We start from the raw sequence: 13,412 nt of genomic DNA on the forward strand, positions 1-13,412 counted from the left end.
TCGCCTCTTCCAGGGTCACGGTGCCACTCTGACTGCAAGGAACTCCGCAGGCACCTAGCGAATTCCCCTGCCTGGCGTCCTCGCATCTACACCAACACCTTGCTTGACCCAACCTGCCACGTCTGGCGTGTTCGCGTCGTCTCTCATACACCACCACCACCACCACCACCACCACCTTCCTCATGCACTTTCCTTTCTTGTTTCTGACTGTTGTGAATACTGATGCTTTCTCTCCTTGGCCTTAACTGAACCTGACTGGCATCAGAAGATTGTTTAGATCGCTGTAAATAATAATTCTCTTTCCCTTCCTTGCCTGAATATGAATGGTGTTAGAGGGGCTTTAAAAAGTGTCGTCAGTTACTATCTCTTTCATGCACGCCACTCCTTTTGGGCGCTTCCTCATGTATACAAGTTCTTTTATAGAGTTTTCTTACTTTCTCGACTCGCAGTCAACATTGCATTAGAAAAATGTTTTATGATTTTTTTTTTTTTTTTACGTTTTTCTTTTATACGTAGATACTTAGATTAGTTTAACTGCAATTAGAGGAATATTTCTGATTCATTTCAGGCATTACATTTTGTAGACGTCAAAAAATGGATAGATAGATGGACAAACAGACATACATAGATACTCGTAGTTAGATAGATAGACATATAGATAGACTGACCACGTCTTACAATGAAGACGTAATAAAGGCAGCTATCATAACGTAAGAAGACACCAGTTACAAAAATTTAACGAAAACCAACCCGGTACAAACAAATAAGACAAATAAAACTCAAATGAAAGTAAATAAAACATGCACAGCAATGGGGCGATGAGGAGGTGACGTCCTCGTGGTCATACTTACGCACTTATTGTGAGTCCTTTACATGTGAGTCACGTGGTGCCGACGAGGAGTATTGCAGGCAACCCCCGAGACTCGCGTGGTGAAGGTCGCCGCTCAGGTGCACGACACACACACACGCGGAGAGAGAGAGAGAGAGAGAGAGAGAGAGAGAGAGAGAGAGAGAGAGAGAGAGAGGAAGGAGGATATGGAAGTAAAAGGTCAATTTTTTACTGGTATTATCATTTCAGGCAGACCAAGTGAGCATTTGATTACCGACACCACCACCACTCCCACCACTCACTCGCTGGGTCTTCTTCCTCCCCTCCACCTGCTTCCTCCTCCTTTTCTCCTCCTCTTGCCTCCATTTCCCTCACACTTCCTCCTCCTCCTGCTCCTCTTGCTCCTCCACTCTTCCCCCATCGTTATCAAAACCTCCTCCTCCTCCTCCTCCTCCTTTTCCCTTCTTAGAAGTTGCTTTCTGGCAGTGTTTTTAAACCCGGAACTGTTTTTTGTCCCCACAGGTGCAACATAAATCTAAAATATGCACAGAATGGATGTCTCCTTAGAGCTGAGCTGATTCCTTCGCTAGGTTACTTGCCGACGGGAAGCACTAACAAGATTTACCCTTTGTAAATTATCTGAGTCGTCAGTTTTCTTTTGTCTTAAAGTTTATTGTACAATCGATCAAAGCGCAATGTTACATGGATTGTTCAAGCTATCCTTTGTTTATAAGGATGAATTGTCACTATTTAGCAAGGCAACGAGTCGTAATGTATGTATCATAAAATCACCAAGACTGAGGCAGAATTCACTCGCGGGCTTCAGTAGCTAGCGGGGACATTAGTAGCCCAGGGTAGTGGGGGACGGGGACGGGGAGCAGCGCCAATGTCCGGTGTGGAGGTTTAAAGTTAACTTAGTTTTTGCCTTGTGGTTCCTGGAGCAAGATCTGCAGTCAGGATATCACATTGTTATATAGGATAGCGTGTATTTTTTTTCTGTCTTCATGAGTTACTTCCACTTTGGCTGTTGCCGCCTGGCGTGGGTGGGGGCCTCGCCACGCCAGCTGTTTGACACCATCTTCTTACGCCCCCGCCACCACCACCACCACCTCCAACACGACCACCACCATCCTCCCCTTCACTCTTACCTTAAACGTATGACCCCTTTACCTCATCTGCCACACTTTTCTTGTCTCGCGTCACTCTAATCGCATCCCGCAGCATCCTCCGCGTGATGGGAGGCCATTTACACACCAACACTTTCGCTGAAAAACTGGTGTGCCAATTAAGGGGAGGAGGGAGGCAGGGCGAGGCGAGGGTTGGACCTTACCGCTGCTTGGCTCAGCAAAAAGTGAGTGTGCCGGTACACGCGTGGTATGTATGGGGGGCGGGACCTGCCTCGCCCTGCACGCTCGCCGGCTGCCTCCATCGTGCACACCGCGCCTGGAGTGGGCATTATGCTGCTTTCCACGTACTACCTGGGGGAAGGTTTCTAGGTGCCTCGCTTTTGGGCAACAGAATGCGTGGCGCGCCGCAGCGCTAAGTCCACTGCCCGTGGACTTGGCGGTGAGTGAGGGTGATGAGGTGATGGATGGCCCGAGGCAGGAGTGGCAGAACCCTGTGGTTGGTGGGCTTCTGCCCCCGTTGGCCAGACACACGTGTTTTAGCCCCCGTGTTTGCCGGCGAGCACATCCTGGTGGGGGTCGCTGCTCACTTCGGGAATCCCTGTGTCCGGGTTCCCTGCAGCACCAGTCTTATCACAGGCCGAGTAGGCACCAAGCGTCCCGCTGTTGACACTGTAGCGCCAGGGCACCCCGCCTGCTGCCGGAGCTGTACCCGCGGAGCAAGGTGGCCAAGAGAGATTGCTTGAAATAGGCATGCTGCCTCACCCAGGCAGGCGGCCATGGCGGCCTTCCCGCGCTGCAGCTACGCCATCAGCATGCACTCCCATAGTTTAATGGTCAATTATTGTGCCGATGTGATTATGCATACAAGCATGCATAAGGCAGGCACAGCAGGGCAGTCACTTCGCGCGCTGCTTCTCGCCACCCTCATCCCTCTCCAACACCACTACCACTATCACCACCAGTCTGCGGGACGCCACAAGCGGAATCTCATAGCCTCAGTATACTCACCTGCTACAGGAACGCCACCTGAAGAAGGATTAGCACCAGCCATAACAAGAAACTCAACAAGCGTGTGGCCGGCCAGGAGGTGGGCGAGGGCACCGTTGAGACGCCCCACCGCCAGGTAAGCTCGCCGGCAGGGAGGCAGGGAAAGGGTACCATGATTAAACCCTCGTGACAGTTACTCCCCAGAAAGCCTAATCCAGTGTGAAACCCACAAACAAACCTTGGCATCATGCTGGGGTCAAGTGAACAGCGAATCTCAGAAAACATTAGTCACCTGTGTTAGTATTTGGTGGTCCCAGTGTGCCCGTGCGGGTCGGGGAGTAGTTTCCACGTGTGGTGGCGCCGCTCGCTGCTATCTCGCCTTAACAGCCTCGAGCACCTCCTGTTTCCACACGGATGTGGCGGCAATTACTTGGAAAATTAAGCACTTGCGTCTGATAATGTGTTTCCTTGGTGCAAATGGCGTCGCATCGATGTTGCCTCGCCGTAGTGGGGTGCTGACACACCTGCACGTGGACCTGGCAGTGGTCACGTGGGGCCTTCATTTCTCACTCATCTATGACACAGGTCTTGGATGGAAAAAGGGAAGGTGAAGCGTGGAGACTGAAGGCTTGAAGGACATTTGTGGTGTGTGTGGTTCATTTATATGTATGTAGCGAGGCGAATTAATGCTGGTGGCGCTCGTGGCAAGAAGAGACTCAGAAAATTATAACAGCTTTACGTAAATAACTCGCTTGATGTAATTATAGCCATAGATAGATAGAACTTGATAGATTGATAGAAAGATGAATCATGTGCATTTGTCTTCCTCTACGTGGAGCAGTATTCTTGCAGCATTGTCTAGCAGAAGTCTTGTTAGCTGTGATGTAGTGCGTGCATTATGTAGTCAAGGAAGTGTTCATGAAATCATCACCAATAATACCTAACGACGAGATCTGAATTTTTATTTAAAGTGAGACTCACATTGCAGAGGGCTTGTGCCATAAGGCAGACACAGCCAGGCTCTACTTTTACGTGGTTTAGTTTGGGGGAGTCGTGAGTATTTGGGAAGCTGTCAACACCAGACATGTGTTCTCTGAGGCCTTTAATTTTTGGCTTTCATAAGAAGTGTTGGGGTTGGTGAATGACATTTTTTTTTCACCTTTTTTTTTTTATCTCTAACTAAAATGATCACCTGTCATCTTATTTTTCTCCTTTATCTTATCCCAAAACTTATAACTCCTTACTTTTCTACATTTCCCTCCACATGATCCTCTCATTTCATTCAGTGGGTGTTCTCATTGCGTCTCTTAGCCTCACAAGCGGCAAGAAACGAGCGTGGCATCTCAGACAGACGCTGAGCTTCACTCTGGCACAAACGAGACTGGAGTTGTTGGGGCGTCAACACAGTGCCACGGGTGACTAGCAGGTGTTGAGACGTGACAGGGAATGGGTGGGCTTTCTTCTAATGGCTGATGGTGATGTGTTGTGGGTTTAGCCGCCTCAAGTTCCGGCCCCACGTCTCACAGGAACTGTTTATCCCGTCCTGCACCGCTGGCCTCGTCCGGGTTCAAGTAACGTGCGTGGCGTCGCGCACCTTAGTGTGAAGGATATTGCGTTTAGGATGAGTCCAGAGAGGCGTCCGCTGCAGTTGGTGCTCCACATGCTGCTCCCACTTAAGTCTCGAAAGGGACGGAAAGCCGCCAAGCCGCGTCTGCCCTCCGCTGCTGCACGGCCACGGCCACGGCTCCGCTCAGAGGTCAGTCGAGTCCTTTCGAGGCAGTTCTTGCACGTGGTTGTGTCGAAGTGGTGACTGCCTGGGAGTGCCGTCCTTGTCTTGGTGTTTCGTCCCCTTCCACTGCGACTCTGAATTTTGCGAAGTGTTTACTGGCAAGAGAAAATCTTTCAGTGCTGAGAAAGGAAAAGCAGCGAGCAGTGAGCAGTGGCGTGTGTGTAGTGATCACAGTAAACCAAAAAGTTCAAGGTAAGTGCATGCAGAAAAGACTGAAAATGTTGATGATTTGGAAGACAGTTGAAGACCAGCTGAAGACTGAAGCACAACGGAATGACAGTACGAGGAGGCCGGTAAAGGCGGAGACCTTGGCCGGGTGATCCATTCTGGGGAACCCAGGAACTCAGGTGCTTATAGGTTCAGTAAATCCTCCTGGTTTTCCCGAGCCTCGCCTGCCTCCCTCCACTTCCACCTGAGGAAAAAAAGAAAAAAAGGAAAATGTTTGCTTGGGAGCCTCCCGTCCATATGGTTTTTACATGATGGTGTGGATTTAACGCGGTGCTTTGAAGGGGGAATTCTGGCGTGTGCGTTCGTGAGTGCGCGTGTAGCAGTGCGTGTGATAGGTCAAAACTTAAGGTCTAGTGTGTGGGTGCAGCGATGTGAGACCGAGGGAGTCGTGCTGTTAGTGCCATTGTACTGAATGCCATGTCTTAGAGAGAGAGAGAGAGAGAGAGAGAGAGAGAGAGAGAGAGAGAGAGAGAGAGAGAGAGAGAGAGAGAGAGAGAGAGAGAGAGAGAGAGAGCAGATGCAGTTATCACCATTACTACCACCACTCCATCACCAACACCACCACCACCAACCCTGACCCTCATCACCCATCACCACTGCCCATTATACTAACGTGGCCTCACTTCCATCTCCACACAATGACTTCCCCTCCCTCTCTCCTCCTCTATCGCCCCTCCCTCTCGTGGGTTAAGTACCCCCCTGGAACAGGTTGATTAAAGTGTTGCATCTGTCCAACTGTTTGGTATGTGTGTGTGTGTGTGTGTGTGTGTGTGTGTGTGTGTGTGTGTGTGTGTGTGTGTGTGTGTGTGTGTGTGTGTGTGTGTGTGTGTGTGTGTGTGTGTGTGTGTGTGTGTGTGTGTGATAAGTGTCCCGTCTCATGAGTTTAATATGATCATGGTACAAAATGAAAGCGTAGCAAAGCCAGAAAAAATAGTAGTTCGGCAAGATACTTTTAAACAGGCTGTTCAACGGAGGGAGAAAACTGTAACTGGAAAAATGTAGTTTGGTTTAGCTCAGTCCAGTCATGTTTCGTAGAAAGTGCCAAGAGTAGAGCGGGGTTTTGGGGACACACACAGCTCGTTAGAACAAGTTAGTCGCTTCACCCATTCATCCCTCTCGTCTTCACTGAACGAGAACCGCTGTTACTTGCCCGAGGGAGTGGACGAGAGTATGGCGATGATCGGTGATGATGTGCGAGTAAGCATCACCTCCCACCATCATCCTTACTTTCTCTCTCTCTCTCTCTCTCTCTCTCTCTCTCTCTCTCTCTCTCTCTCTCTCTCTCTCTCTCTCTCTCTCTCTCTCTCTCTCTCTCTCTCTCTCTCTCTCTCTCTCTCTCTCTCACATCTGAGAACCAACTAACTTGTAACCACAGATGGAAAACTTGATTCTCACTCGATTCACACCAACATTTCTCGCCTTGGTGCACCGCTCCTCGGAATTGGCACTCTTTACTCACTCTTCTACGAAGACGCCGTGATTTTTAGCTCGGGCACTGTGGAGTTGAAACGTTTAAAACATGCCTTCCACTCATTCTCGCAGCCTTGCCCTATAAACTGACTAATACTTTTTGTCTTTGGTTTCTAGCTGGCGTTCCAGTAAATATACAACTGCGTTGTTACTAAGAAAAGAAAAAAAGGAAAGCAAGTTTACGTACAGGTATTAAAAAGTGTGTTGTGATTGCGTGATGCGAAAGCTTTCACTCTGATTTTTATTTGCTTATTGATGTTAGTGTTGACCTTCCGAGAGAGAGAGAGAGAGAGAGAGAGAGAGAGAGAGAGAGAGAGAGAGAGAGAGAGAGAGAGAGAGAGAGAGAGAAGGTTGAGGGCTTTGGGTACGGATTGTGAGTATGGCAATTTGTGTTAAAGCTGAGTAATAAAATGATGACAACTTGGATGAAAATGATAGATGAGTAAAGAGAATGATGAATAATAAGAAGACCAAACATAGATGTGACTCAGGACAACAGATGACGATGGAAAAAAGTAGTTATAAGCAATATTGAGGAACTTGAGAATTCTATGAGAGAATCAAAAAGTGTGCAAAAAATTGTGCATGTGTGAAGAGAGGAAGAAAAACAAAGGTGGTGTTGTGATGGTGGTGGTGGTGATGGTGGTTGTCGTGTAAGTAACTTGTTTTTGTTAAGATATCCAAGTGATATAATTTTAACTGTCCTTATTCTGAGAGAAAACACTGGTTACACACACACACACACACACACACACACACACACACACACACACACACACACACACACACACACACACACACACATACACAAATATCTGTTCGCTACACTTTCACTGACTCAGTTTTTTTTTCCACTCATCTGTTATCATATTTTACACTGTATGTCCAAGTCAGAATATCTTGCAGCCTTGCCACTTGCTCCACTCTTGACTCCACCACACCACCACGCCACCCACGCTACCTTCACCCACAATCCACGCCCCACACCCACAACCATTATCCAGATCTTCTTCCACACTTCTTAATAAGACACACACACACACACACACACACACACACACACACACACACACACACACACACACACACACACACCACACACACACACACACACACAACTTTGCAAGACATTTTCATATCTTTTAATTCGATCAGTCTTGGGGATATAATCTGTTTTTGATACGTATTTTTTCCTCTCCTTCCTCATATACCATTAGGATCAATTCAATGCAGCGAGTCGACCTAATAGCGACTGACTGATAATTAATAAAAAAATGAAGAAAGATAAAGGTAACACAGTTCACTATAATGGAGATCGAACGTTTAGGAATCAGGTAATTGGTTTAAACAGGACGTAATGGCAGGTGAGGAGCGATCCGATGCTATTTCCTTATTGTTAAAGGTATTGTGAGTGGCCAGGTGCTGCCGTCCTGCCTCTCGCCTACCTGGGAAACGTGGCAGGTGAGGGAGCGACTGACACCACTCTTGTAAATGTCAACTTAATGAGGACAGGCACTGAGTATATTAAATGAGAGAGAGAGAGAGAGAGAGAGAGAGAGAGAGAGAGAGAGAGAGAGAGAGAGAGAGAGAGAGAGAGAGAGAGAGAGAGAGAGAGAGAGAGAGAGAGAGAGAGAGAGAGAGAGAGAGAGAGAGAGAGAATGTGCTCAGAAGCAGCGAGTGAGTATTTAATAGTAAGCAAGGGAGCTTACGTGTGTAGAGAATAGGGATAGATAGATATTTGGATGTACTTTTTCTTTTCTTTACTTTTTAGAAAATTATTTATTTTTTTCGCCAAGTTAATGAGGACACTCAGTGAACACCTTAATAAAAAAAAAAAAAATATCAGACAAAAGCAAGATAGTGGGGATTGAAATAAAATGCAGACAGAATGGGGATGAAATATTGAAATACACACTTTTCATTGAATGGGACTTGGAGATATTGCATATAATATTTGATCACAGTCAGAGATGCATTAAAATGTTAACACTGGTGGTACATTTAATGCTGAAAGTAAACTGAGATAAATTATTTTTCCTTGTAAATTCTCCAGGGGATTCTTAACATATTCTTATCACTTTCTTGTGGCCATTAGATGCGTATTGGTAGCTTTAAGCCAGGAGGCAAAAGCTGAAAGTAGACTTAACTCTAAGAAAGATTTCACTTTACTATCAGTTATACGAGAGAAAATATAGGTACACGCTCTTTGATTTAAAAAAAGAGACAAGTAACATAAACATACACCATCTCTGTTATATCCATGACAAAAAGCTGCATATTAGATAATATTATGAAGCCAGAGACCATAAAGCTGAAAGTAGACTGAAGTTGTAGCTTGTTGCCCCTACCCTATCAAAGAAATCAAGCAAATCAAGACACGCTCCTTAATTTTAAAAGGAGACTTCTATCTTATACTATCGCGTAATTTGACCACAAATAGATGCGCATTACACGAGAATATAAAGCCAAAGACAAAGCCTAGAAGTAGACTGAAGTTGCAGCATGTTGTTCCTTCCCTATCAATTATATCAAGAAATGAAATGAGCCTTCTAACATATATCTCTTATTTTGACCACAAATAGATGCATATCAGACGAGAATATGAAACCAGAGACACAAAGCGGCAAGTAGACAAGCTGTAGCGTGTAATGTTCCTTCCCTATCAAATAAATCAAGCGAGACAAGAGACACCACAACAACGACAAGAGAAAAAACAGCATTAGCAGAGACACGAGGGTCCTATAACACCACACACTTTACAGCAGATGCTCTCAGAAATGCTGCATCAATAAGCAACGATGAGTGGAGTGTGGAGGAAAGAGAATACCAAGCAGGGGAATATCCAAGTCCAGGAACAGGTGGAGGAGTGGAGTGGATGATGTGGAAGAAATTTAGAACAAAAATACAGAAAATATGCCAAATAGTCACTTGATTGGCGTAAAGTAGTAGTAGTAATAGTAGGAAGAGGAGGAGGAGGTGGAGGGATGAGGATAAGGAGGAGGAGGAGGATGAGGAAGAAGAAGAAGAAGAAGATAGAAGAAGAAGAAGAAGAAGAAGAAGAAGAAGAAGAGTAGTTGTAGTAGTAATAGTAGTAGTAGCCAAGGTCGCCGGTAGTGGAAGATGGATTATTGCAGGTGGAGTTAGCAATTGCGGTGGATGAGAGGAACAGAAGAAGAGGAGGAGGTGGAGGAGGTAGACAAGTAGACAGAGTTCCGGGAGGAGTTGAGCCTCCCCTCCCACTTCAGACAAAGCTGCGGGATTTCCACCATGGCTTGACTTTTGCACAGGCGGAGGGGAGGGTGCCCCATCCTCTCTCTCTCTCTCTCTCTCTCTCCTCTCTCTCTCTCTCTCCTCTCTCTCTCTCTCTCCTCTCTCTCTCTCTCTCTCTCTCTCTCTCTCCTCTCTCTCTCTCTCTCTCTCTCTCTCTCTCTAGCTTATCCACTTGTCTATACAAATTAGTCATAGTACATGTGTTTTGTGTTCATCTATCCTGCTACATGTACAATTGTGTTCCTGTTGCCCCCATCAGTAATACTCGACCGACCTGTTTTTGCAACTGTGTAGTTCGCTGCCGCCGCTGTTGCCGCTACCTGCCTTGGCCTCCCCCCGGCGCGTGCTCGTTAGGCTGCAGATTTAGTTTAGTTCAGCTTCAGTCCAGCGGCAGCCTGCAGTCCTCTCCGTCTTGTTAAACCTCCGGACGCTGATAGGTTCATTAATTATCTCCAGGACATACAGACATACAGACGTACGTACGTACATACACACACACACACACACACACACACACACACACACACACACACACACACACACACACACACACACACACACACACACACACACACACACACACACACACACACACACACACACACACACCTGTTCGGGTTTGCTTTTATTTTTTTTTGTGTGTGTAGTGTGTGTGTGTGTGTGTGTGTGTGTGTGTGTGTGTGTGTGTGTGTGTGTGTGTGTGTGTGTGTGTGTTTGCGCGCGCGTGCATCTAAGTAACAAATTTTACTAAAGTTAGTCCTCCTGGTACTCTTTACCCTTTCCAGAGCCTTCATATCGAGACATAATTGCAGTGTTAGTCAGTAAAATAACAAAAACTGGAAGAGAGAGAGAGAGAGAGAGAGAGAGAGAGAGAGAGAGAGAGAGAGAGAGAGAGAGAGAGAGAGAGAGAGAGGCCTTGGTCTTAAGTCATGAATGAGTGGCGGAGGCAAGAAGAAAAAGGTGTTTGTTCTTCAGGGAGATGAGAGGAGATGTACATTGATTTTTCCTACTGTGAACACAGAGAGGAAAAATGCATAGGTGAGAGGGAGATGATGGGGAAGAGGTAGGGAGGGTTTGTAGGGAGAGGGAAAGAGAGAGATAGAGTATAAACTGACTAAATGAATAGTTATATATCTCTACGTCGCAACTAGCCTCAAGAGGGCATCGTAAATAGCGAAGTAAAAATTCATAGATTTAGAGGGAGATGATGGGGAGGAGATGGTTTTCGCTTCGTAGGGAGACGGAAAGAAAGAGACAGAGAGCGAGGACAACTGAGCAGAATGAACACCATTATGTCTCTAAGTCATAACTAAGTTATTTGATTTTGATACACTTTTCTACATTAAGTATATAATTAAAGAAAAGATCGTTATAGTATAAGGTAAGAGAAAGTAAAATATGATAAAGAACGTCATGAAGACAAAGAAAGGGAAGAGAGAGGGAAAAAAAAGTTAAAGTTGAATTAGATAATATTCATATTGACCACAACAATATGATTAATTGCTAACAAAGAAAAACGATGATGTGAGGCACAGTTAAGAAAAACACTCCAGGAATATAACTAATAGCTTTCATGTAAAAATCCACGCAAAAAATGTGATACAAGATAGAGAAGCAGGAAGAAAGCATAGTAAGGCAATTTGAAGTATTGTATGAAATTGTGTAATGCAAGAATGACGTGTCGATTGTATAAGGATGCCATGAGGAGGACGGGTGAGTGACTAGGCGGCGAGCAATCACCAGGTGTTGGAACAGCGGGCGGGGAACATGTTGGGGAGGAGGAGAGGAGGGTTACTGAGGTGTGTTGAGACGGATGCGATAGTAGCTTCCAGGCTTCCAAGTTGTCTGGAATCCGCTTTAGGGTGGCAGTGGGGTGGGAGGCTTGGAGGATGGGGGAGGGATGGGAGGGGAGGTGGAGGTTTTGCGGATCTACGCGAGGTTCATGAGACAGAGGAGTTCATTGAGGTAAAGTGCTCTTTCTTTCCCCCCACCGTGTTGTTTCCAGGCCCCCCTTTGCACCCCCGTTTCGCCCCCACGTTGTCTTCCTTTGGCCCTTTGGCGTGTGTCAATCGAGGCGTGTCACCCACCCCTTGTTTATTCAGGTGTGTTTTGCCTCAGTCGCGTCCTCTTGTCCCAGCGAGGCGGTGCCGAGCGGCGACAGGTCTGAACAGGTAGCCGACACTAAGACACGCCGGGCCTGTTTATCAGTGCAGCTTAGAGTCGCCTGGTGCTTCTTACATCCGCGTTTTTTTTTTATGACCTCGCCTCAATGAAGCTGACACCTCTTGTTTTGTGCTTGTTTTTGTGCGCCACCTGACTGACTGAAGAAGGCGGTGGCTCGGCTCAGCTGGGCCAGGACACCACCCCAGCATCCCAGCATCCACCCTCCACACTCTACCTGTTGCTCCTCGCTACCGCCGTCACCTCAGCATACCTCGCTATTACCTCTGTCATCGCCCGGCCCGCCGCTGCCACCTGCTGCATCTCACTTGTTGCTGGTACGTGAAGGATCTACCTGCCCAAGGCTATATGTTACCTGAAGAAGACCAGGGCAAAGGTCGCATGCTGATAGTGCTTATTGCATCACTGCCACCTGCCCTGCACCACACCAGCCAGCATTCTCATCCCGGCCCGTCCCGGCCCCGCCTCTGGCCCACTCTCGTGACTTCCATCGCTCAAGGTTTGCAAAAGAACTGGTGGAGCCTTCCCTTTTTGCCTTCTGGATTTTTTTTTCTTCCTTGATTTTCTGAATGAGTATCTCCTGCCTCGGATGGTGTTTTCATTATAAAGGTCTTATTTTTTACTTGCTTTCTTGAAAGTTTATATTTTGTGAAAAGAATCACGAACTTGTCTCAGGTGTTTGCACTGAATCACCCACACGTGATGTCCACTCCTAGACTCACGCTGCGGAAACTGCAGTCAAATATATGCATTTTTGTCTTCAACTCTGATTATGTGAGAGTCTGTGTGGTTCGTGCACCGTCTGTACCGTGAGGACCGCTCCCAGAGCCACTCACGACTGAGTCACGGCCCAGTCTCTCATTTCCTCCTCGCCGTCGTGTTTCCTTCCCGTCCTTATTTCATATTTTTAGCGCAGGTGTGTTCCCTATAACAGGGTTGAAATGCAGTCAGGTAATTATAACGGTGCGGGGGACGGAGACGGCTGGGGCTGCCTGACCATCATAACCAGAGTCGTGCTCGTGTGTGTCCGCCGAGGGAAGAAGGGAAGGCTCGTTTTACTCTCCGAAAAGACACTCATTTCAGCTCGACATGAATTATATCACAAGGGGGAAAAAGTGGAAATTGTCATGTATCGCTGGCGTGTAGCTGAGTTCCGTATTGCTGGATGGTTATTGTGTAGCGTGCTGCCATTACAAAGACATCAGAGGGAGGGAACAATGTGCAGGCAGACGCATGTGGTGTGTACAGATAGGCAGGCGTGAGGGGCGCGAGGGAGAGAGTCACCCATGTTGGTGGGAATACTCTGCGTGTTGTCTTCGTCACCTTCTGCCACTACTGCAAGAAAAGGAAGGAATTATTGTCTACCTGGGAAACAAAGGGTCGGTGAGTTGAAAGGAAGGAATGGATGAAACGAAGCAAGGCAGAAAGATAGTTTTCACAGCAAGGGATTGAAGAAATTGAGGGATGTAAGTGATTGCGGTAAAGTTTTGTGCTTTGTACCCGCCGGCTCTCTCTCTCTCTCTCTCTCTCT

General features: G+C 46.9%; 1 protein-coding gene across 5 annotated transcripts in view; it reads left to right on the forward strand.

The window, feature by feature from the left end:
• Positions 1–13,412, forward strand: part of LOC135088936 (segmentation protein cap'n'collar-like) — a 136,444-nt gene that overhangs the window by 20,804 nt on the left and 102,228 nt on the right. The window contains exon 1 of one of the 5 annotated variants that reach the window (XM_063983996.1): positions 4,246–4,699. The exons of 1 other annotated variant lie outside the window; for it this stretch is intronic. In XM_063983996.1, the coding sequence (XP_063840066.1) occupies positions 4,565–4,699 (135 nt within the window). In that variant the 5' untranslated portion in view covers positions 4,246–4,564. Of the gene's footprint in view, positions 1–4,245; positions 4,700–13,412 lie in introns of those variants that run through there. 3 more of the 5 variants (XM_063984000.1, XM_063983998.1, XM_063984004.1) reach the window with 3 other exon arrangements.

Source organism: Scylla paramamosain, chromosome 32, assembly GCF_035594125.1.
Source record: "Scylla paramamosain isolate STU-SP2022 chromosome 32, ASM3559412v1, whole genome shotgun sequence".
NCBI lineage: Eukaryota > Metazoa > Arthropoda > Malacostraca > Decapoda > Portunidae > Scylla > Scylla paramamosain.